Source organism: Danio rerio, chromosome 4 (genome assembly GCF_049306965.1).
Source record: "Danio rerio strain Tuebingen ecotype United States chromosome 4, GRCz12tu, whole genome shotgun sequence".
NCBI lineage: Eukaryota > Metazoa > Chordata > Actinopteri > Cypriniformes > Danionidae > Danio > Danio rerio.
The window spans coordinates 55,220,076-55,246,836 of NC_133179.1; the positions used below are offsets into that span (position 1 = coordinate 55,220,076).

General features: G+C 35.7%; 1 protein-coding gene and 1 pseudogene across 8 annotated transcripts in view; both read right to left on the minus strand.

The window, feature by feature from the left end:
* The window catches only part of LOC103910797 (uncharacterized), a 1,018,570-nt gene extending 1,012,693 nt beyond the window's left edge, over window positions 1-5,877 (minus strand). For 5 of the 8 annotated variants that reach the window (XR_012402573.1, XR_012402572.1, XR_661236.4 and 2 more), the window contains exon 1: window positions 3,372-3,410. Coding sequence is in view for 2 of the 8 variants with exons in the window: in XM_073948663.1 (XP_073804764.1) it covers window positions 2,789-2,873 (85 nt within the window). In the remaining 6 variants the exon portion in view is untranslated. Of the gene's footprint in view, window positions 1-2,788; window positions 2,939-3,371; window positions 3,411-4,685; window positions 4,739-4,903 lie in introns of those variants that run through there. The other 3 variants (XM_068220342.2, XM_073948664.1, XM_073948663.1) reach the window with 2 other exon arrangements.
* A 1,758-nt stretch (window positions 5,878-7,635) lies between these two features.
* Window positions 7,636-16,953, minus strand: LOC108183926 (uncharacterized; annotated as a pseudogene).
* Window positions 16,954-26,761: the final 9,808 nt, after the last annotated feature.

Below are 26,761 nucleotides of genomic sequence, written 5' to 3' on the forward strand. Positions count from 1 at the left end.
GAACGTCACTATAAATTAAAACTACTTTATTATTTTATGCAGCAGCCTTACATTTAAAAGGGAAACATAAGGGTGATCATAGGCAAAATGACCCCAGACTATAAGGCTAGATGTTTTCTTTCCCTTATTTCTTCGCATGTACTCATGTGTGATCAGAAAACTGCCCGCCTCTCCTTTCACTCCGCCCCGAAGCCCCAGCTGGCCCTCCTTGGCCAAAGGTATTCGGCGGGCCGAAAAAGGCTGGCCGCTGGCCCCAAGAAACCCCGCTTTGGCCCAATTAAGCCCCGGAAGTGACAGTGGAAACGTCACTGGCCTTGGCTTAGCTGTTGTGGTATGAACTCATGGGTACGAGGTTGAATTAGTTTTGCAGTGGTTCTCAATATACCAATATAAAATATACCAGGATTTCGAAGCGATGATTTGACTGACATGAAAAGTGACCAATCTCAGTCGACCTTGTCTAGGTTTGCGTGAAACATAAGGGCGGGACAAAGGCCTTTCTGTGTTACAGTGACAGAAAACAACAACTTAAAAACAAATGCAATATTGAAATAATGCTCTTTGGGTGCATAGGTTTTTACTGTAGAGATGTTATTCACAAGAGTAATTAAAACGCGGACATCCTGCCATTTTAAAGATCTACTTACGTTTGGCTTTCTTCTCTCCGACAGAGTTTACTCGCCTCTGACCTATCACTCTTCTGAAGCCTAGTTTAATACAATCTGAGAGCATACTCACACTATGTACAGTTGCTTTGAACTAGGCCAAAGCACGCTTGTCCCCCATTCAGGCCAGGGCACGCTTACATCATCGATGATGCACTGTTCAGTAGAGAAGTGCTCTCGCTCAGCACAGTGGAGACTTCTCTAATTATGTTGTTTTAGTCGTTTGGGATGCAGTGTCACACAATCAAATATTTTGCCGAACAGATCCGCCAATTCTGACGCTCATAAACAGTCATAAAGTCCTCGTGCTGCAGGAATTAGGAGGTTTGCAAAAGGCACAGCTGTGGTGCATTGAGGAGTTTGCCTCCTTAATAAACTACAACAGTTTGCGTTCATTGAACGGTAAGAATGATTAATAAATGCATATGAAATAGTCCCTTAAAAGGCACGTCTTGCTTTCAGTTTCTGGCAAAATCGAGCAGCCCTACTATTATATATGTATTTAAGTACCAAAAAAAAACTAAACACATGTTTAAAATTCCAACATAATAGTGAAAATAATTAAAATAAATAACTTTAAATAATTATTTAAATTTTGCTCACTCGCGCAATCTGCTTGTCAACGTGTCGTAAAGGCAAAATCAAAACAAAAATGGCAGACAAACGTAAATGCATTGATTCTTCAGAGGCGAAGAAAAAGATTAGACAATATGACAAAGCCTACCTAAATTTTGGTTTTAGTGAAGGCCAAGACAAGTTAAAACTGATTAATTCATATTTTCTATACATATTACTATATATTAATATTACACAAACACACACACACACACAGAAAAAGGTTGGGAACCACTGGTTTAGAAAACTGTACAATGTTTTATAATAATTAATTATTTTGGTGTCCATTTCATTCAGCATATTTAAAATTGAGGGCATCCACGTTTTTTTGACATACTTTAAATCAGGGTTTCTACAGGTGTCACCAAGTTAAATGTAAGACTTTTTAAGACCATTATGAATGAAATTTTAGACTAAGGAATTTTTAATTGGCCCAGATGAAAAAGATTTTTATATGTCCAAACAAAAAATATTTTAATATAAAATATTTAATAATACAATAATAAATCAATAATAATAATAACATTAAAATATTTTAGATATTTCTTAGCAAAAGATCATAAATATTGTATAAAAACAAGAGAGCTCTACTTGGATCCACACACTTTTTTTCCCAAAATAAACTTTCTTTAAAATAAAAAAACCAACAAATTAACAAATGTTTTAAAAGTTTTAAAAACTATATTAAACTAAATCTATGCACAACAATCTGTCCAGGTCGATATCCTCAGCAGTCCTTATCATTATGATAAACAGAGTTAAAATGTCTTGTTGGTGATTGTATGGGTTTTGACCAGATTGGGTAACAAAACATGAACAAAGGAAAATGAAGACTTGTTTAAAAAGATTTAAGACATACAGAACAATATTTCAGTCAATTTAAGTTTTTTTAAGGCCTAAATTTTTGATTTTGGAATTTAAGACATTTTAATACCCAGCGGAAGCCCTGTTTAAACACAATAGCCCTGGTAATTAGTTATTATAATAATGTAGGTCAAATTAAGATAATATCTGAGAGAACTAGTAACAACTACAAAAACAAGTTTAAACCCATAAAGAAGTTGATGAAAAAGGGAATTGTGATCAACGTGACACATGCAAATGGAAAGTACTAAGCCAACACCATTACTGTAATAGCAGATATCTTCTATGAGAATACTGTAGGTCAAATATTGTCAGCTCAGTTAAACCTTTTTAATTTTTTGTTTTTATTTATCTTATATAGCGCCAGTGCTCAAGGACGCTTTACAAACAAAGAGAACAAGAAAAGCAATTACCTTAAGAAGGTAGTTAAAATAGGAGACGAATAATACATAACAAGTCTGACATAAATAAGAACAAGTGATGAAAGAAACTCATTCTGTCTTTCAATGAGTGCTTATGTGCATTTAGGAGAACTAGGCAGCACACTCAGGGCTGCAAGATGGATTTAATTAGTATTCTTATTATTAAAATATATCTGAATGAGGATCAAATGACTGAGTTGGTCTTTAAGAATGAAAACCAACCTGTTTGTTCCTGCAGATCTTCCTGTTTGACTGTGAATGTCTCTTCAATCTTCACATCTTCACTCTCCTCTTTAATAAACGCCATCTTTATAACAGTGTGGAGATCAGTCGCTTCAGCAGGAGTTTTTCTCTGTGTTTGGACACTTTATCCTGTTTAAAAAAATAAAAACATTAAAAACGTCCTGATTAAAATAAATAAAACAATGAACAGAAACAAAATAACTTCTCTTCAACACTTGCTTTAACAGTTTCATATGAGAGTCATTAACAAAAATAAATCAGGTAAGTCTGAGCAAGACACAATGAGCTGATTAAAACTACTCCATTTCTTATATATAGTGATTTGTCCTTAGAATGGAATGACATTATGCTTTTTAATAAATTAAACCTTAATTAAAACACTTATTACTCACATTTCTGTTGCTTTATTCAAACAATAGCCCTAATTACTGTGAGTAAATTGTACTTCGTTGTAAAAAGGGTCAAAATAATGCCAACAGCAGGTTCATAATATAGCATCGGATGAAAACCCTGAAACTTTATTCAATCGCTTTATATTTATGTAAAGGTTTTAAAAACAAACCTTTCTCCAGCTGAATCAAGCGCAAGAGCGGCGCAGCCTAATGACGTCACACGCCACGCCAAAATAAAAGTCTTTTGTTTTTAGTTTTTTGCCACTTACTGTTGCAGTCATGACTTGTTCAAACATTTCTCTCCCTAGTTTTCTACTTTACACTTGCTCTCTCTCTCTCTCTCAAACACACACACAATCACACAGATGTTCAGTATTTGAAGTTGATCAAAACCCTTTGAGACATCAAAATAAAAATAAAATAAAGTTTAAGATTTTTTTAATTTAACCACATAGTTGTTGTATTATTTAGACATTAGACTGTAAGAAATGAATGTTGGTCAAGCTCCTGCACTTTTTTTTTACAATTAATCTACTAACAAAAACAGCAAACAAACCTCAAATTGTGTCAACACTGTCAAGGACAAATTCAAAGTATATCTTCATTTCAGTGTGATTAATAAATGTGTATGTTCAGAAAGGTAATGTGTCCCTTTACAAACCCAACTTTATAGATTATATTAAAAAAAACTATTCGTAATAATGAAATATTGGACAAAACATTGATTTCCAGATAAAATATGCAATCGTTGCACATTATTTTTAAATAAAAATCCAAGATTTAAAATATTTAGTCAAACTTTCAAACATTATTAACTGGCCCTTATTGGTTAATTAAGACATCATACAAGATGTTTTGCTGACGTTATAAATAATTTGTTCATTTTTATTAAATTTTTACATACGTTGTCGTGTGACATTCAGCAACTGTGAGACGGCGTTCTGACTACTTGTTTTAATATTTTTTTTTGTGGCAGTTTATCAATACTGCCTAGAATACAGGATACATCAGTAATTCTATTAATATTAAACATTGTTCACTTATTTTTCCTTTTTAATTTAACAACTGCATGTGTAAACTTGCAGTTGTTAAAAATTAAAAAAAATGATCAAACTTTTTATTATATATTTCACAACATTTAATACATACAGTGCACATCTAATATTATAAGCAAACAGTATAAAACAAAGTATAGACTTTATTACACACACACACACACACACATATATATATATATATATATATATATATATATATATATATATATATATATATATCAGAGCTTGACACAACAGGACTACACAGGGAATGACTTATTGAAGCTTCAGGCATAAAATCAACAGTGAGTAATTATGTAGCCTACTTTATTTTAATTCTTTAATAATCTATCATATACTAAAATTACATACAATTAAATGAATTTAGAGAGACAGGGAAAGCTGGTTTGAGTTAACAGAAGTCAGAGTTAGTCTCTGAATACTTACTTAAATTATGAGAAGAGAAAGAAGAAGAGGTCCTGTAGTTGTGGCATTACTCGCTGTAAAATGGACTGTTACACTTAGTGTCATTTCAATAACAGCTGTACAACATAATAAAGTAATTTTTCATAAACATGATCTATTTTCCACACTATGGACATACTGTGTTCTGAATAACATAACTGCATTTAATATAATAGTAAATAGAGTAGAATTCTCCTCACCTCATCTAATTCTTCTTTCCATAGATCAGGAATTACTGCAACACTGTGATCTGAGGTGACTTTACCAACCATAAACATTCTGAAAGACAAGTTACACGAGTAATTTGAAAACAACAGTGAGTGGCTAAATAATAGAGTTTATGCAACTTACACATAATTAAAATCCAGAAATTATCAATACAAGATTACCTCAATGTGAAAATAGTAGATAGCAGATCTTTTTATTGATATTAATATTATTTAGGCATTTTAACATCAATTTATATACTTTAACTTGGTGATAGATGGGAATAGATCACCCAAACTAACAATTCTGTCATTTAGCCTCAACATTTACTTGTTCCAAACATATTTAGCTCTTTTTTCTGCTGAACAATAAAGAGGATATATTGAATAAAGCTGGAAAACTGTAACTATATCTGCCTTTCTCATCTTTATCCTATTTCTCTTGCCATAATCTATTAACACCTTCTTTAATTATTGTCTTGATTTCTGATTTGTTAAGAGGAACTTGTATTTCTATTTGATTTGATTATGCTTGCAATCCGTCATTGACAACATTATTAGACAGTTTTATTCACTAGTAAAATCAGACATTTGTCATTATCAGATTATATTCAACAATATATAGGCTAGAGTAGTTATACTGACACTGTAAACATTTATTTTCATGCACAACTCTGTTAGCTATAAAAAAATAAAAAATCAAATGCTTGTCGTAATCATAACTCTAAAATGAGATATGATCATTTAAATGAAGTGCACACTTGCGGTTTTAAGTGCTAAGTGCTTCATACTTCGCGCGCAGCTCCCAAACGATCACTCTGTGCCACAAACTGAATATTATTTAAAACTGTAATACCTGTTACTTACAACATCTGCAAGTTCTGTTCACTAAAGTAGGCGCGTGCGTGTCAATTATTAAGTTGAGCGTGCTCTCACGGTCAGCAGCTCACATCACGTTAGTTTCCCAGCTGCGAAAACATCATTATATGAAGACAAGAATGACATTTTCAGGTGAATTATAACTTATAAATACAGTATGTGACACTTTTAACATCATTTGGAGGTGTCCATGTCACTGAGCAACATTATGTGAAACAATGAAAAGACTCGTGCAGCCGCCTTTTCTTCTCTCCTTAACTTGAAAATATGATTGACAGAATCGTTGAAATGCTGGAAGATTGTCAAGGGGGTCGAATCGAGATCGCAATCTTTTTACCATTAATTGTGTGGCTCTAATCCCTAATCATAACTCCTGTACAGCAGTCCCACAAATTTTCTGACACTCGGTGACACTAGAATACCCTGTCAGAAAAGTCTAGTGGCTGTCAATGAGCTTTTTACAGTGTCTGCTATAATGTTAATGCTGTTGTTTTGTGTTTACATTGATGAGTATGGCCACTGTGTTAAATGCACAGTACTGTTACGATCTTATTGCCACATTAGATCATTATGATAACATGTACCTTCAGTGATTTCCTGAAGATAAATACCCAAAAATAACAACTGAAATAAGTACAGCAGTCGCGATCGTCTGATCTCATATGAAGCAAAAAATCGCGAGGACATATGATGACGTGTGCAGGTACTGTAGTGCTGTCTCAATTCTTAGGGGTAGAATTTGAAGCCCTTCAACTTAACCCTCAGTTGTAAGGGCCAAGGGGAAGGGGTACAAAAATAGAATTGGGATTGGGCCTTAATATTTAATCCACATAAATTTGTTAAAAGTGTTAAGTTAACTTAATTTGTGTTGTGACAACATGAAAGAATTGTGTGGAACCCTGCACAAATATGGTGATCGCTTCATAATAAGTTGAAGCACATTGTCAGATTTTGCTGTATTTGGCTTAAGCGTTCTTGGGTGGCTCGCAAATGTATAGATGACTCTAATACATAAAATAAGTAAGCTGACCAAAGTTCTTACGGGGAGAAGACTTTATTGAAGACAATAATTGTGCAGTTGATCAGCTGTGATGTTAACTTGTCCGTCTTCAAGTAACTTCAACCAAAGTACAGTCTGTGAGACATTAATTTATAACAAAGCATAAAACCCCCCTGGAGATTACCCAACTGCTTTGGTTGGGTCACATCTCTTGAGTTCCTGTAGGTCATTTGGTTGCACATGAAACAAGCCAATACAATCGATCAACATACAGAATTATTGTGCCTTCTTGCAGCCCGATAGCAACTCTCACAACCTGGTACTGGGCTGTGACCCCTGATCTACACTACAAAACAGCTGGCAAAATCTTCACCCCTCTTCAGTTGAGTTTAAATTTTCAGGTGTTCAAAGGATTTCATTATCAGTAACTTGATATGCATTCAAGAGTTCACACTTGTTTTGGCATGCTATCCCGGGAGAGACCAAAGCTCATAAGATCCTTGAGCCCTGGGCTCCCTCCCGTAAGCAGGACAAGAGGGGAGTGTGAGCTCAGGTAGATCTCAATTTAATGTCCAGTTTACTTAGGTTGTGTATTTTTGGAATGTGGGAGAAAACCAGGGAACCCAGGGGAAACCCACGCGAGCACAGGGAGAATGAGCAAACTCTAACATTCTTACGGTGAGGCAACAGTGCTAACCACTGGCTAATCATTGGCTGCCGTGTTGCCCAATCTAGAAAGGAGGGGGAGTAAAGGTGGGAGGGGGATTCTTCAAGACAAAGATAACTGAGTTAAGAGGTTATTTATAGTGAGTCAGGAATCATCTGATTGGTGAATCATGTTTTAGCTAATGCTGGACCAGCCGTGGACAATCATAAGCATGTGATCCTCTCGAAAGTAGTTTATAAATAAACTTCACTTGAATGAACAGCCAAACTACGTGAAAAAGCTGCCGTTTTGAATATACCTGTGTTTGTGTGGACAAGGCCTCAATGTTGAGGACTCTGCTCTCCATTGTGAAGCTTCATGTGAGTGTTGAGGCTTCTTTTACTTTTAAAGCCCTTTCCACATTCACTGCATCTAAAAGGATCCTCTCTTGAGTGAACCTTCATGTGTTTCTTAATGGTGTCTTTGCGTGTGAGACTCTTTCCACACTGATCACATGTGAACACTATGGTTCCAGTGTGACCATTCATGTGGTTCTTGAGGCTAGTTTTGGTTGTGAATCTCTTTCCACACTGAGCACATGCAAACGGCTTCTCTCCGGTGTGAGTTCTAATGTGGTGTTTGAGTGAGCTTATATGTGGAAAACTTTTACCACACTCATGTGCATGTGTAAGGTTTCTCTCCAGTGTGAATCCTCATGTGGATGTAAAGGTCTTGTTTTTGACCAAAACTCTTTCCACACTGTTCGCAGGTGTGAGGTTTCTCCCTAGTGTGAACTCTCATGTGAACATCAAGGTTTGGCTTTTGACAGAAACTCTTTCCACACTGCTTACAGCTGAAAGGCTTCTCTCCAGTGTGAGTTCTCATGTGCACTGCAAGGCTTCTTGCATTATAGTAGCTTTTTCCACACTGTTGGCATGTGCACGGCCTCTTTCCAGTGTGAATTCTCATGTGAGTATTAAAGCTTTGTTTTTGACCAAAACTCTTTCCACACTGTTCGCAGGTGTAAGGTTTCTCCCCTGTGTGAACTCTCATGTGAACATCAAGGTTTGGCTTATGACAGAAACTCTTTCCACACTGCTTACAGCTGAAAGGCTTCTCCCCAGTGTGAATTCTCATGTGTGCTGCAAAGTTTCCAACATGATAAAAGCTTATTCCACATTCTTGGCATTTGAACTTCCTCTCTCCAGTGTGAATTCTCATGTGGGCTTTAAAGCCTTGTATTTGACCAAAACTCTTTCCACACTGTTCGCAGGTGTAAGGTTGCTCCCTAGTGTGAACTCTCATGTGAACATCAAGCTTTGACTTCTGACTGAAACTCTTTCTACACTGTTTACAGCTGAAATTACACACAGATTTGGATTTCCGAGGTCTTCCGTGTGATGAAGTCTTTTTAGTCAGTGTGGGTTTTTCATCAGTCGTTATTTCTTGGGGTTTCTCAAACTGCTGTTTCTCATCTATTTCATTCTGTCCATGAGTCTCTTCTTTCAGCACCTTCAGATCTAAAAAAAAAAGAAAGAAAAAAAAGAGTTAACTTTAGTATGAAGGCTCAAAGCGATAAGCAAGAAATGGATGTTTCACCCACAAATGAAAATGACCTTACCATTTACTCTCCGTCATGTAGTTTTAGACATTTCCTTTATTGTGGAACACAGTAAGCCAGTAGTTTTTTTTCTTCTTTTTTTAATATCTTCTCATGTTTAACAGGATTAAGAAACTCATAAAGGTTTAAAACCACATGAGGAAGAGTAAATGGTGAGGCTATTTTCATTTTTGCATCAACTATCCCTTTAAAAGGTTCCTACAAATACCCATTTTTTAAAAGATGGAAAATAAGTCTTTGGTGTTCCCAGAATGTGTCTGAGGTTTCAGCTCAAAATCAGATCATATACCTTGTAGAATATTTATTTTGGGGGGTCAGAGGCAAACCAAGCTCTTTTTGTGCCTGTGGCCTTAAATGCAAATAACCAAATTCACTCGCTCTAGATTACTCGTGTTGTTTCCTCGATTGAGACAAATCCTGCATGTCCATAGCAAGTATGCATAATTCACGCTTATATTTGCAAGTTTGCATTATTGTATAAAACTTATGCAAATTCTTAATGCCACATTTACTTTAAGCTGGAGTGATGAGGAGACGGCAAGATGACATACTTTGTTACTTGTTTTTTATTTATTTGTACTTTTGTCTATGTCCTGAGGCTTAGCTTAAGACCTACTTGATGACATTGTATATACCCGACAAGATGCAGAAATGCCATCTAAAAAGGTTACTTGCGGTTTGTCCAATCAGGGACAGTGACAAAATAAATATACAAAATAATAATGATAACCCAGGGTTTACGAATATGAACTGTCTGTTAATGAACACCCAGGATTATTTTTTAAACCCATGTATAGCATGAGCAGTGTGGAAGGTGACTAAAAATATCCCAGAATTTATCCAGGGTTAGAATGACCCAGGGTTAACAATTTGAAGTGTGAAAAGCCCTAAGACTACTCAGCATCAGCTGTCAGGATAAACAGAGTATAATGACAAACAGCGACAACTGTCAATCATGTCATGATGACCTGGGGCCTGTTTCAGTAAGGAGGTTCAACCAACTCAGAGTTTAAACTTGAACTCTGAGTTGATTTACAGAGAGATTAAATTCTCAGAGTTTTCGGATTCAGAAAAACATTTGAGCTACAAAAGTCTTTCAGTCAAGAGCAGTGAGGGATTTTCTCCTTTTGTTGTTTGATTAATGCTAAAAACAGTCAGCAGCAGGAATATTGCGCACTGTCACTTTAAGAATAGTGCGGCTCTGATATGGTTTCTCTTTCACATGTCTTTTGATTCTCAACTTGTTTGTTTATTACACAAATAAGGGTTAATATGAATATTCACTAAACACAGCACTCTGACCCAAATTTGCATGCATTTGACCATTAAAGCGCTCAGATTAAGATGGCTCTAGATGTGTTCTATATGATGGAATAATCATTTATCTCGATTAATGGTTTTTCAAAATCATTAGAAGCCAAAATCGAAATTGAAACCAGATTTTCGATTAATTGCACAGCCCTATCAAGTGGTAGAGGTTCATATGACATTTAGAATGTAAGCAGGACTAAAAAATCTTTTTAGAACGAGTAATAATCCCATTAATCTAGTTACAGTACATGTCCGTCAAAGGTCAGTGAATTTAAGCTAATTATTCATTAAGAAAGGACAAGCCATTCTGCTATGTAACTTTGTTCTTTGTGTTACTGAAATGTAGGCAATAGCTATGTTTCCATCCAAAAATGCGAATTAAATGTATGCGCAAAACTGGGATGTCACATAAAAGATGTGCAAATAAAGCTGCATTTCCATCCAATGAATCAAAGAGAACAAAATCGTCACTTCCTGATTAACAGGCCCCAATTAAGAACAGTAAAAACAGAATTTACTGCAGTAGAAGAAGCTACATGAATCTTTTATTTAAATGACAGCTCAGAGGACAATGCTGGCACACAATGAACACGTGTTGGCGTTTGAAGCAATGAGACGCAGAGAACAGACGCTCTGGAGGTCATTAATAATATAATAACATGAATACTGAAATGGTTCATGTGTTTTAGAATGACCAAAACAACATTTCAGATGTTTATAATGTTCTCAGCCTGCTGGTTTGTGCATTCACACACATTTTCATCATCATATGATCTCTTATAACAAACCTTTTTAAACACACATACTGGAATTTGTTCAGTAAAAGTGCTTGCGTTGTTTACGTGAGTTTATCTGCTCTTATCGAATAAAAAGTTTGTCCTACTCAGTTATGCGCATGTTTCTTTATGCTTATTTTTCAAAGGTTATGTGCATCATGACGTTTCAATCAACCAATTTTTTATGCTCATAGCCTATCCAAAAAGCACAATATGTAAGGCTAAGTGAGAAATACCGCTTTATCTTTTAAAAAGGGGAGGAGACCGACAGAAAACTCTCTTTCAGAGACAGGCTCTCTTGCTCTGCAAACAAGTGTGTTCATGACTATATATACAAAGAAAAACAATAAAATAAGAAAATATGACTTTGCAACAATAAGCAGCATTAGGCATGGGCCAGTATAAGATTCTGACAGTATGATAACCTTGAATAAAAAATATCACAGTTTCATGGTACTGTGATTACTCCTCTAAAATATATTCTTTTAAATGTCTGGGTAAAAAAAAAACAACACTTTTTCCTCTTTGAACACAAAACATTTTCTTTTGAGAAACTTTTAAAGTATTTTGGAGCAGTAAACATGTCAGGCTAAAGACTGATTTATACTTCTGCGTCAAACGCCGGCATATGCTACAGCGCTGACGCATAGCCCTTCGCCGTGGCCATTGCCGTCACTGACGTGCACCTCTCAAAAAATGTAACTACACGTTACAACAACGCATAGCGCAAGCTCTGTGATTGGTCGGCTTTGTAGCACTGACGAGTATGGGCAGGACCAAGAGCCGCGCGAACGGCGCAAGTGATTGTTTACAAGTGTGGAGTCCCGTGAAGGTGTTTCGTGTTTACCTCATAGTTAAAGTTGTTGCACGTCTGCCGGTTCCTGCCTCAAAATGAGCGAGTTTGAGTCACTTGTACAACCAGGAAGTGTTCAGGAAAAGCAAAACAGCAGCGAAGAAACTCGACACAGAGGAACATTTACACCTCACTGCCAACTAGCGTTTCGGAAGTGTTAAGGCAGACCAACAGAGACAGCGCGCAGAAGTATAAATGCACAGCTGCGCGCGTTGCCTGTGCCGTGAGTTACGCCGGTCACTTGATGCAGAAGTATAAACCAGGCTTAAATCACTCAATTGAATACTTGACTTCTGTTGTCTTCATTTGTTTCATAAACACAGATTTCTTTACAATTTAAAATGGCATCTTTGGAGATCTTTTTCTGCTGGAGATACTGTTGTCCTGAAAAACTTAAAACAAAATGTAAAAAAAAAAAAAACTTACATATAGCGATGAACGGTACAGCAGAAAATATTGGCGGTTTTAAAACCTCGACTTTTTTCAAACTGCGTTGAAAAAACCTTGAAAACGGTTATCGTCCCATGCCTCAGCAGCACAACACTGTTTTTAGGATCTAAAAATGTATTCTTTAATAAAAGTCTCAAGCAAATAGATTCCAATGGTGGCACCTGCTGGTACGTGAAGAATATGGTCAATACTGACAAACTTTACACTCAAATGTTTGCATATCATCAGCATACTGTAATTCATTTCTTAAGCAGCAAAAGTCATTTTTAGACTAGTTTGTTGGCCAGTTGTAGTCAGCGCAAATGTTAAACGTTATTGTTCCACAATAGTCATTTAGTCTCACGTCACCCTGCAGCAACATCATATAGTTTAGAATTCTGTACAATGTTTTATAATAATTAATTACTTTAGTGTCCATTTCATTCAGCATATTTAATATTGGGGGCATCCATGTTTTTTTTTATACTTTAAACCAGAGTTTCTGCAGGTTTCACTAAGTTAAATGTAAGACTTTTAAAGACATTTTTAAGACCATTGTGAGAATTTTAGACTCATAAAGCGCTAAAGTCTAAGGAATTTTTCAAATAGCCCAGATGAAAAACATTTTAATTTGCCTTAATAAAAAAATTTGATAATTTAATACATTTAATAATACAATAATAAATAAATTAAAAATATATATTATAGATATTTCTTAGCAAAAGATTTTAAATTGTGTGTAATAACATGCAAGCTTTACTTGTATCCACACACTTTTTTTCCTAAATAAACTTTCATTAAAAAATAATTAAAAATGAACAAATGTTTTAAATGTTTTAAAAACTATAACAAACTAAAATCTACACAACAATCTGTCCTCGATGTCTTCAGCAGTAAATACATGAGGCACGTTTAAACAAATGTTATTGTAAGGAAAATTATTAAACCATTATGACAAATAGAGTTAAAATGACCTTTTTGAATAAAAAGTGTAAAGTTTTATTGAGATGGATTGTTGGTGATTGTGTGGGCTTTGGCCAGATTAGGTAGCAAAACATAAAAAAGGAAAATGAAGACTTGTTTAAAAAAAAGATTAAAGACCTACAACACAACATTTCTGTAAATTTAAGACTTTTTAAGGCCGAAAATTTTGATTTTGGAATTTAAGACATTTTAAGACCCCGCAGAAACCCTGATTAAACACAATAGGCCTGGTAATTAGTTATTATAATAATGATGTAATTCTAACTCTAATACTATCTGTGAGAACTAGTAACATCTACTAGAAACAAGTTAAAACCAATAAAGAGGTCGATGAAAAAAGTTAATTTGGATCAATGTGACATATGCAAATGGAGAGTACTAAGCCGACCCTATCACCGTAATAGCAGATATCTTCTATGAGAATACTGTTGGTCAAATATCTTCAGCTCAGTTTAAGTTTTTTTTTTTTTTTTTTTTTATATAGCACTGGTGCTCAAGGACACTTTACAAACAGTAGGAGAACAAGAAAAGCAATAACCTTAAGAAGGTAGAGAAAATGGGAGACTAATAATAAATAAAATAATGACAAAAGACACGAGAACAAGTAACAAGAGAGAAACTCATTCCTGTCTTTCAATAGTTATTTTCCATCCACCTATTTTTATGCACATAAAAAAACGGTTTATGGAAACACCATGATGCAAAAAAAAAAAAAAAAAAAAACGTATGCGCATAACTGAGTTGGATGAACGTTTTATTCGATAAGATGAAAAATCACGATGGAAAACACGATACAAACTCCAGTATGTGCATTAAAAAGGTCAGGTGATTTTGTTATAAGAGACCATGTGATGATAAAAATGTGTATGAATGGACAAACCAGCCGCCTCAGTACATTATAAAACATCTGAACTCTTGTTTTGGTCATTCTTAAACGCCTTACAGTTTAAGTATTAGTGTTATTATATTATTCATGACCTCCAGAATTAAGAGCATCTTCGTGTCTGACACCTTTAAACGCCACCGCGCGTTCACTGCGTTTCAGGATTACCCTCTGAGGCGCAAGTCATTTATTAGATGAAGAAAAGATTAGCCGCATTTCCACTGTCGGGCATGTGCAAGCCAGGGCTTTTATCAGGCAGGGCCGGGCCAATCGCAAGGGGGGGTTGAGCAGTGAGGCAGAAATCATGTCGTATTTCCACTGTCGGGCTAGTACCTCGCAGAGTGTCATGCAAACCCCGTCCCCAGAACGTCCCCCGAATCAAACGTCACACAACCCGCCCACTTCAGTGGGAATCAGGCAGATAATGCATGCATGACAGATAAAAGGTAGCTTAGTTTCTGCTTTCACTCACCCATAAAAGGCTCTGTTTACATGATTTGATTAATATCGTATCCATATACTTTATAAATAATATTTCAAACCTCCTCCGGTGTTTATTGTTTTAGAAAATATCTAAAATCTTTTTTTCAGATAGGCCTTTGTAAAATGAAAGTTTAATATGGCTTTAAAATGGTTTGATTTATGTACTGTTTATAGGCTACCTAAATTATTATAAATAGATTTTATTTGTTTTATATTGGTTTATTTATTTTATGTGATTTTATTATATCTGATATTTGTAATTATTCAAATTATTTTAAAATATCTTTGGCTATTTTATTAGGATATGACACTATTGTTTTTGAGTCTACAAAAATGGTCACAAAATTTGTAAAGTTTAATGTCTTTCTGTTGTATTTATGTAATGTATTATCTTCAAAATAAATAAAAACAGAAGCCGCTCGCAGCATCAACAGTGCTGTGAAAGAGCGGTCTTTTTCTCGGTCTCACATTCACATCCAGGCATCTAAACGTGCACAAACACCTTTTAAACTTGACAAAAACTCTCAAAAACCTTTACTGTCTGCTGTGTCTTTAATATGGTGTAAAGATTATTATGCGTTATTGAAACATCAAGGAGGATGCAGCAAAGTCACTTATAAATGAAAACTTAATTTTTTTATGCAACAGCCTTACATTTAAAAGGGAAACATAAGGGCGATCATACGCAAAAAAAAAAACCCAGCCTAAATGGCTATATGCATGTACTCGTGTGCGATTGGAAAACTAGTGTCTGTCTCTCCTTTCACTCCGCCCCGAAGCCCCAGCTGGCCCTCTTTGGCCCAAGGTATTCGGCGGGCCAAAAAAGGCCGGCCGCTGGCCCCGAGAAAGCCCCACTTTGGCTCGATTAGGCCCAGGAAGTGACAGTGGAAACGTGACTGGCCTTGGCTCGCCCTGTCTCGCTCGCTTTAGACGAGATAGTGGAAACGCGGCTATTGATGCAGCTTCTCTTATCGCAGCAAATTCCATTTTTACTGTTGATATTTGGCACCAGTTAATCAGGAAGTAATGATTTTGTTCGCTTTGACTCTGTCATTGTATTTGCACTGTCTGTATTTTGCACTGTTGTTGTATTTGTACTGTCTGTATTTTGTACTGTCTGGAGCCAGCACCTAAGCTTTCCACTCATCATAGCACACGTGCTGCTGATGATGTGACAATAAAAGTGATTTGATTTCATTTGAATGGAAATCATTGAGCTTTATTTGCATATCTTTTATGCAATAATCCAGTTTTGTGCATAAAGTTTATTTGCATTTTCGGATGGAAACATAGTACTTGAGTGCTTATGTGCATTTAGGAGAACTAGGCAGCAACACTCAGAGCTGCAAGATGGATTTAATTAAATATTCTTATTATTAAAATATCTGAATGAGGATCAAATGACTGAGTTGGTCTTTGAGAATGAAAACCAACCTGTTTGTTCCTGTGGATCTTCATGTTTGACTGTGAATGTTTCTTCAATCTTTACATCTTCACTCTCCTCTTTAATTAACGCCATCTTTATAACAGTGTGGAGATCAGTCGCTTCAGCAGGAGTTTTTCTCTGCGTTTGGACACTTTATCCTGTTTAAAATGAACAAAACAATAAACAGAAACAAAATAACTTCTTAACACTTACTTCAACCGTTTCTTTATAGGAGAGAGATTAACAATAAGAAATCAGGTAAGTTTGAGCAAGAAACAATAGCCACAAACAAATGACCTGATTAAAACTTGTAACGTTACTCCATTTCTTATATAGTTGTAAACTCAGAATGGAATGACAATATACTATTTAATAAATTAAACCTTCAATAAAGTTATTAAACTTATTACACACATCTCTGTAACCTTTTTTTAAAACTTCATTATTTATGTATGTTCTTAATGGTTTTGTTTGTTTTATTTAGCTTATTGTCTGCTTACAGCAATGTGTAGCACTTTTTTGCACAAGACAAATTTCCTCTTGAGGACAAAAAGTTTATCCTATCTTTATTCAAACAATTGTACTAAACTAATATTGACACTAATATCGTCAACAGCAGGTACATAATTTAGCACTGAATGAAAAAAAACTGAAACTTTAATCAATCGGTTTATAGTGTAAACGCTTTATAACAAACCTTTCTCCAGTTGAATAACAGCGCTTGAACGGCGCAGGCTTATGACGTCACACGCCACGCCAAAATAAAAGTCTTTTTAAACCTTTTTTGCCACTTACTGTTGCAGTCATGACTTATTGATATATTTCTCCTTCGTTTCCACTTTCTCACAGACGCACATATATTCAGTATTTGGAGTTGATCAAAACCTTTACTCTAAACATTTTAAGATAATTAAAAAAACTTCTTTAATCCACTAAGACTAAGTGTTTAAAGCAAAAATCTCAACATTCTAACAGGTATAACAAATAATTTAATGAGTGTTTGGAGCTGAAACTTTACAGAAAAGGAGGTAAAATAGGTGTCCTTCATGTAAAAAGTATTCATTACTACCACACATTTTAGTTCTTTTAACTAGTCATGACTTTTTTCTCTGCGTTTGGACACTTTATCCTGTTAAAAATTAACAAAGCAATAAAAATGTAAAATGAATAAAACAATGAACAGAAAGAAAATAACTTCTCTTCTTCTTATGAGAGTTATTAACAAAAAGAAATCAGATAAGTTTGAGCAAGAAACTATAGCCACAAATTAGCTGATTAAAACTAGTACTCTATTTCTTATATATAGTGATGTAAACTTAGAATGGAATGACATTATACTGTTTAATAAATTAAAGCTTCAGTAAGACACTTATTACACACACGTTGTTCAATAGTCCTCATTACTGTGAGTAAAATAGTACTTCGTTGTATAAAGGGTTACAATAATACTGTCAACAGCAGGTTCATAATTTAGTATCAGATGAAAAACCTAAAACTTTAATTAATCGGTTTCTTCTTCTTTTTCTTTGGGTTTTACTGGCGGTTGGCTACCAGACTTGTAGGTGCATTACCGCCTCCAACTGGAATGGTTGAACAATAACTGAAGTGTAAAAATAGAGTGGAGGGGGAGAGGGGGAGGAAAGAGAAAAATATAAAAATAAATGATTAAATAAAAAATGTGGGGTGGAGTGGGCTAACAATTAATTCCTCAGATTATATTATCTTTATATTCTTTTCTCTGAATGGGTTTCTTAAACAAATTTAATTATATCGTCATATACCTAACTAGATTTATTCCCTAATAAACCTGCCAATGTGAAATCCTGAAGTTTGCTCTTTTTAACTGATTGAATAAGATCGTACCGTTCTTTATTATAGTTACTACAGTGGAATAAAACATGTCATATTGTTTCTTGTTGATTACAGTGTATACATTGTCCAGTTGGGTGTTTCCCTATTTTATATAAAATATGGTTGAGTCCAGTATGACCTATTCTCATCTGAGTTATAATCGTGCTTCCCTATGATTTCTGTTCTCCCTCCTTCCAGCAACGACTTGTTTATGTATATTTTATAGATGTCTGCCTGTTTCATTGTTATCCCAGTATAATTGCCATACTGATTGTTCTTAGTTTGATTTTAGCTTCTGCTTTACTCAATGGGACTTCTAGATCTACTTCACTAATTCTGAGAGCTTGTTTGGCCGCCTTTTCATTGCCTTCCACACCTACGTGGGCAGGAACCCAAATTAAATATACAGATTTGCCCATCTTTTTAATATAATATGTCTTACAGAGTATGTTATTAAGAATATCCATCCTAAATGATGACCTTCCAGATCTTATACTTTCAAGTGATGGAAAACTATCTGATGCAATTACTACACTATTTATGTCATTCTCCTCAATCCACTGCAGGCCAATTAATATAGCAATTAACTTTGTTGTATATACTGATATATTATTAGTTATTCTTAATATGAGATTAATTAACTGGGATATGTACTGCTGCTCCTGTATGACCTGTTTGTGGGTCTTTGGATCCATCTGTAAATAAAAATATTGATTCTTTATAATGTTTCTCTAAATAACACTGCACTATACATTTTGTTGGAAGATTATTGTTGTCTTTTAACTCCTGTTGTATACTGAGGTCAACATTAGGTAATGGAAAACCATGGCAAAATACGGGGTTGGGACTGACTTACAGTATTGTAACTGATCTAATCCAATAATTCTGGCTTTTGACGCTGCTATCCATCCAAAACTTATGATATTGGTTTCCTCATGCTCCCAACATTCTAATAACATACTTTTTGCTGGATCTGATTCAATTTGTCCCTGAATATTAACCCAATACGCCATCATTTATTTCATTCTTCTAATGCTTAAGGGCATTTCTCCCATTTCAACCTGCATAGATGAAACTGGTGAGGTTGTAAATGATCCACTACAGATTCTAAGTGCCTGCGCCTGTAATATATCTAATTTCTTGAGGTTTGAGTCTGCTGCCGACATGTAAGCTATACACACATAATCATGGACAGACCTCATGAGGGCCCGGTATATATTTTGTAATGATGTCCTACTCGCTCCCCACTCTTGCCTATACATTAATAACCTTTTTACCTTTGTCTATGATTTTATTCAGATGATTCTTCCATGTCAGCTTTTCATCAAACCAAACCCCAAGAAACCTTACAGTTTTTACTTGCTCTGGTTGCCCAAACAGTTTTAAAGCGAGTGATATGGTTTTTTGCCGTCTTGAGAAACAAATGACCTTTTTGCAACAGATTAAATCCCCATTTATTTGCCAATTTTTCCACCTGAAATACTGCATTCTAAACTTTCTTTTAAACAAATACACATTCCGGCCTCTTATCCATAATGCCCCATCATCTGCATACAACGATTTTCTTACACTTTGTTCAACCTGAAAGAAAATGTAATTTATCATTATATTGAACAACAATGGGATTCAAACACTACCTTGAGGAGTTCCATTCTCCATGGTGTCTTCATTTGAATATTCTTATACTACCCTAACTTCCATGACCCTATTAAACGTTTTACCAGTGACTCCTAAAGGTTTTATTTAATCAGCAATCACTCCTTCCAGAGCATATCGTATGATTTTTCTACATCAAAAAAGATATATAACAACTTCTTTATTAGTCTGTGCTTTCCTGATGTCTGATTCCAAACATAATCCTGAGACCATTGTATTTCTGTCTCTGCTGAACCCACTCTGCTAAGTAGAAAAAAATATTTTTGCTATTCTAAAAATGGGTAATTCTTTCTGTAATCTTTCTTTCCATTCTTTCCTGGTTTAAGTATAGGTACTACTATAGTTTGTTTTACATACTAAAGGTAATTGACTGGTGACCCAAATTTGATTAAATAAATTCAGTACTATTTCTAGTGATGTATACGACATGTATGCCAACATTTTATAGCACATTTCATCCTTACCATTTGTCTAGCGCTAATGATTGCTTCTTTTTTATTCAAACATTAAATTGTAAATCTAACAGATTTTCTGTTGTTTTTTTCTTTCTTTGAAAGATCAGGAAATTTAATTAATGTAGAGTTTCTGCAGTTCCTAGTCTCTTCAGAAAGATTAACTAAACTATGGATATTTTTGAATTATATTATATAATTATATATATTATATATATATTGAATATTTTTGGACTAATTCTGCCACACTTTAACACTGGTAATTCATAACTCCTTCTAACACCTGCCATTCTTTTAACCATACCCACACCTCTGATAATTGTTCTTCTCGTCCAAGACTATCGCAATATTCCTTCCACAATATATGCTTTTGTACTTTAATAGTTTTTCTTAATATTGGCTGAGTCTTTTTAAACAGAATCATAGCTTCCTGCAAATGATGTTTTTAAAGTTGTCTAAATGCTTTATTTCTTGCTTTTATAGCTACTTTACTATCATTATTTCACCATGGTACATTTTTAGTACTACTAACTAATTTATTTTTAGGTATTACTTCCTCGGCTGCTAGAATTATTCCATTAACAGTTTTAGTATATAAATGTTTACATCTGTCTGGTTCATTATTTGTATTGTCATAATTCTCTTTTCACATATTCTTGCAATTCTTTCCAATTTATTTTCTCCAGTTTCCATCTTGGAATTCTCTCTTCTTTTTCATACATTATCTTTATTTCTATTTAAGTCACTACTGGGTAATGGTCACTACCTACTGTACTTGTGCTTGAGAGCTTTTAACCATGTTTCTATTATGCATATTATATGTGGTCTCTCTGTAAAATTATCTATGAACTTCTTAAATTCTTGGCCATTTGCAATTAAGCTACTAGCATTCCATTGAAGAATGATTAACATTTAAAATGTTCCTCCCCAAGGCTTGGATGATTGTGTCTCTTCATTGAGGATGTCTCTAACTGTTTTCCAGAGCAGATCCTTCACATTCAGGTATTTTTCTGCTGATTTGACTATTATTTTAATCCTTTCATTCTTATTTTTTGTTTGAGCTAAAAATGTATTATCTCTGCCATGAATAATACAAAATAATTTTTGCTCACTATCAGAGTTTCTGCTTTCAATTGTTCACATTTTTGACATGTCTCTGCAATTTTGTTCCTGCTTTCATTTTGTTTAAACAAAGTTAGAATTTCTGAAAGCTTTTTCGCTGCTTCTGCATAACTGATTCCTTGAATAGTTTTGACTCTTTGTACTCCTGCCTGCCTTTTACTAACCTTACAATACGCTGAGCTTTGTTCCCCTCCGCAGTTACAACATCTCAGCTTTGTGGCCTCTTCACATTTACCACTTACTGTTGCAGTCATGACTTATTGATACATTTCTCCCTCGTTTTCCACTTTACACAACATATCTGCTATCTTTCCTACATACACAGACACACATATATTCAATATTTGGAGTTGATCAAAATCTTTACTCTAAACATTGTAAGACCATTTTGAAAAACTTGTTTAATCCACTAAGACTAAGTGTTTGAAGCAGAAAATCCCAACATTCTAAAATGTATAACAAATAATCTGATGAGTGTTTTGAGCTGAAACTTTACAGACACATTCTGGAGACACAAAAGACGCATCTTAAATCTTGAAAAAGGGGTAAAATAGGTGCCGTTTAGGTAAAAAGCAACTATTACTACTACTACTACTACTACTACTACATGTTTTAGTTACACTAGCTGGGTCATTATCACTATGAAGTGACTTTAATGTCCCACAAGATTGAATCAGTCCTATTTAAACATAATGTGCAATAATGAAACTCTGATGATTTAATATAATTGGTTAAACCTTTACACACATGCAGGTAGAATTATCAGTGTTTTGAAATATGTTTTTATCAATTTTTACCTTATTATTTCATTGTGTTTGCCATGTCCCACATACTGCTTAGCCAACTTCAGTGAGTCTATAACGTAGGTAAATTAGATCAAATTAAAAAGATTTATAAATATTCTTATTGTCTTTAACAAGTTATTTGATAAAAAGTCATTTTAATAACTTTTATTTTGTTTTCATAATATTATTAATAACTTTGCACATGTCCTTAAAATTGCCGTCCACCCTGTCATGATGTGGTGAATGTCCCTTTAAGAAACCCTCTGATGTACTCATTGGCATCACCGTGCCCATTTTGCTTTTCTTCAGAGGAGGTTAAAACATCTGCTGTGCACACATTAACTATCTACACTTATGTTTACTATTTTTCCTCATATTGTGTTTGAAACTGAATGGTGTCAAGCTTAAAGGTTCAGGACACCATGTGTAACCCGCACGATATAGAAACCAAGGAGATTACAATATTATACTATCAACTTTGGACCAAGTTATCAGAAGTTTAAGTTCGCTCTGGAGCCAACTTTGCAGCAAGACAAGGGAAATGATGACACAAGACAGGAATTTTTGTATCAAAATATATATGATTTATATTGTAAATATTAGTGAGAAATGAAATAAATTAAATAAAATAACAAACTAATTATTCTCAAATTTGGACTTTGAAATGTATATTTCCCCAAATATAAAGTAATAAAATAAAATAAAGGCTTTTCACACTATGTCAAGTGTTTTCTTCACAAAAACAAAATGTAAAAGGTAAATATAAACAACTTCAGCACTCCTCAGGTAAGTAAGACCATAGTAATAATTGAAACACTTCAATTAGGAAAAAAAAACGGCTAGAAAATTGAACCCAGAAAATAATTTCTTGTCAGATACCAAAGTGATTCGGCAAAATGATTCACTAGTCCATCAAACAAATATGATTGATCACCTGTTTGGTTGCGAAATGTTCAAGTTCAGTTCAATAAACTCAAATGTATATAATGCACCCGTTGCAGTGTTGTGTTTTAACACTGATTAGTAGCTCAGTTCCAGAAAAATAGAACTAAAAATGACTCTGGCTTCCAGTCGTTCCTGTGTCCGATAGACGATGGAAAATATAAACTCAAATTTCCTACCAATCAGATGAATTGGGCAACACGAAATATTGGTTCCATAAAACCGGGCGGCTCGCCAGTTTCCACCAACAGCGAATGTCCTCCAAGATGGCAGAAACAAGAATACTTTGGACTTCTAGAACTCCACACTCCAAATGTCAGGTGTCAGGATCACGAACAGAGGAGATGGAAAAACAAAAACAGAGGAAAAGAACACACAAAAAAAAACCCAACCAAGAAATATAGTAGTTATAGTTGAAGAAAAAATCACTTATGAACCAAAAAAAAAATACAGCCTAATCAGATCTGTGCTTCAGACGATTCCTGTCCTTGGTCCAAACGCGATTGGGGGTTTGAGTACGGACAGTAGTATATTACAGCAACTAAATCAAGTTTCAACTGCTTGTTTTACTTCTAATTTCTCAAATTTTACAGCTATACACGACGCGGGCCGCGAGCTCGCTCCAGCTGTTCACGTTTCTCTCGTTTCACTCCTCTCTCACGCTGTGACTCTGCCTCTCTCTCAACTCAACGCGCGCAGATGACGTCATTCCGGGAGGCGGAGCTAGTATTTTTTTCACTCGCAGTTAAATAGATGCATTTAATTTTATCTGCATTCTACGATTATATAATGTTTCTTTTTTCTTTTTGATAACATTGTGACTATTACAAAATACAAATAAAATTATTTTACATGTACTCCAGTTATTGTTCTTATTTATTTATTTGGTTAAAGGGCTTGATAAGGACTACAGTAACCTGGGTTACACATGGAGAACTTTTTTTTTATATTAACAGATTTGTGTGTGTTGAGCATCAGTAAAGACAATGTTAGCACCTGTCAGCTTTAATTGTGGGGAAAACTGGATAGTTTTGAGCTTTTGTCAGCAAATTTTAGCTTCCGGGTTTAAAATGATTTTTCGGGCGGGATCAAAATCGGCGACGTAGCGCAGAACTGCAAGTGCAATGATGACACGTTGGTTTCTCATTATTATTCATAGCGGAGTTTTCTTATCCTATGAGAAGAGCCGGCTGCTTAATTATTCATGAGATCTGCCAGAGTCAAGCCCTAGCTGTGGGACACGTCACAGACCCACGGCACGGGCACACAGTATTTAGCCGCTCATATACGTTTGTTTCCATGATCCACGGGGTTTGTTGCATGTTTTCCCCCGCGATCTTGTCAGGGCCGATCATACAGCAAAGCTGTGTGTGTGTTGCTAGCATTTTTGTCAGGAGAGCAGCACGAGAATTAGAGAATGGCGGACGCTGACTTTTATCAGGAGTTCGTTCACATTCAGACACATCACTGTGCTGCTGTGTTTGCCTAAATCCTCCAGATTACCAGCAGGACTAATGGTTAAAATAGACAGGTCAGGAGACCTGCTGCACTGAGTCTGCTGGATACGGGGATTGAGGGAGAAGTCCTCATTTATAGGGTTTACATGAACACACTTATCTTTATAATGATATAAATTTTGGTTATGTGTATATGAAATTACGAATAACATGTAGCAGGGCAATAAATCACTGTTCATTTTTTTGCATTTTAACTTTGTAAACTATAAACTCATGCGTCTCCTCACGGTTTGTCTCATTTTGTGAGCTAGCTTCGTTCGCTCACGTTCTCCCCTGCTGGCCACGCCCACTCCTGCACGATCTCGCGGAGCTCCACGCCCATTAATCATGCATCTTTTGAAAAAATTCTGAAGTAGACTTTAACCGAAAGTGGGGGGTGTCATGGCCCTTTAAGAAACAAAAATTATGAAAGGAATGTGACGCGAGGGAATATGGGGGCAGAGTAGGGATTAACAAATTATTCACAAAGCAAATCCGACTACGCCACCTGAGAGGTTTTCTCCCAGGAAATAGAAACTGGCTTAAACATTACTCTTAGGCCACACAGGTTCAGTTCTCATATGGATAGGCAAAAGACGTGAGTATAGTATAAAAGTACAAAATTTATTTTCACAATTTGTGGCAGATTAAAATATAGTCACATAAAATTCTCTGAACATTCTGCCAGCACCTCCCTCCAACGTAACTGCAGTAAATAAAAAAAATAAAGAAAACAAATTTATAGAAAACAACAACGACTTCCGGTGACGTCATGTGGCTAGTAGTAGCTTGAAGAAATTGCTCCGTTCAAATACGAATATAATTCCTAACTAAAATTACATAAAACTCGGCGAATCTTTATTTAAACAAAATGGCATCATCCCTGAGAGGTAAGGGATCGCAAAAACAGGAACAAGTTAAGGACAAGGGGGACAACTTGAAACAGTTGACTCTGAAACAAGCCTCGTGTTCACCGGCGGCTCCAGATGCTAGCCCGCATGACTCTGGGTCAAGAATATTGGAGGAACTCGAGAAAATGAGGAAAGATAACCAAGAGGGACACATGCAATCTCAGCTCTCCTTAACGAGACTAGAAACGGCTTTTAAAGGACTAAAAGATGACGTGATAAATTTGGAAAAGAGAACTTCGGAGGCGGAGGACCGTATTAGCGCTAACGAGGATACTGTGAAGCGCCATGAGCAGGCCATCCGACACCTGTTGCAGCGCGAAATGCTGCTGACTGGGCGCTGCGAGGACATGGAGAATAGACTACGGAGAAACAACCTGAGAATTTACCGTGTGCCAGAGGGAAGTGAAGGAACAGATGTAAAACTTTTCGTACAAGAGATGCTTAAATCTGTCCTTCAACTACCCCCAGAGATGAGCATCAGCATCGAGAGAGCCCACAGAGCACTTACCGCCAGACCTAAAAACCCAGACGCTGCCCCGCGATCCCTGATTGTGAAGTTTCTGGACTACTCCGTCAAAGAGTCTATTCTAAGGAAAGCATGGGAGTAAAAAAAAGTCATGTATAAAGAAGGACAAATATACTTGGACCACGACTTCTCACCCGAATTGCAGAAGAAAAGATCGCTTGTGCGTGACGCAGTTAAGCAGCTGCGAACGAAGAACATCAGAGCCAGGTGTATTTTTCCTGCACAGCTGAGAGTGGGCCTAGAAGACGGTGAGAAAATCTTTCCGACGATGGCAGATGCTCAACCTGTACTTGAGAAGATGGGGGTAAAGGGTGCGCGTGGACGAGAGGGAGCGGCTGGAAGCGGAGCTGTTCAAACGCGTATGGAGCACTGCGGGAGCGAAAGCGTGGAGCGGCCCTCAAACACGTTCATACGCGGGGATTGAATCCTTTTTCACCACAAAAGAGTGAGATGTTTCTTTCTTCTTTTCTTTTTCTTTTTTTATTTAGTGTTTCTTTGCCGAGTACATCTCATGTTTGAGACTGTAAAAACGAGTGGAGTTTCATCCTTCCACGGCTTGGTGTGCAACAGACTGCCCTAAGAACCGGACGCAGCGACGCAAAACGTTTAGTTTTGTTTTCCACGGAGGACCAGTCACCAACCTCTGCCCAGGAAACATCGGGGACTGGATTTTTCAGGTTTGATAACTGACTGATCCAGTCTGGTATGTGGAAGTCTACATTGTTCTGTTCACTTTTGTTCTGTTATGTTCTTAATGTTCTTTATGTCCTGAGATTGAAAATGAGCCAATCCCTACTAATATGTAAAAAACATTTTTCGT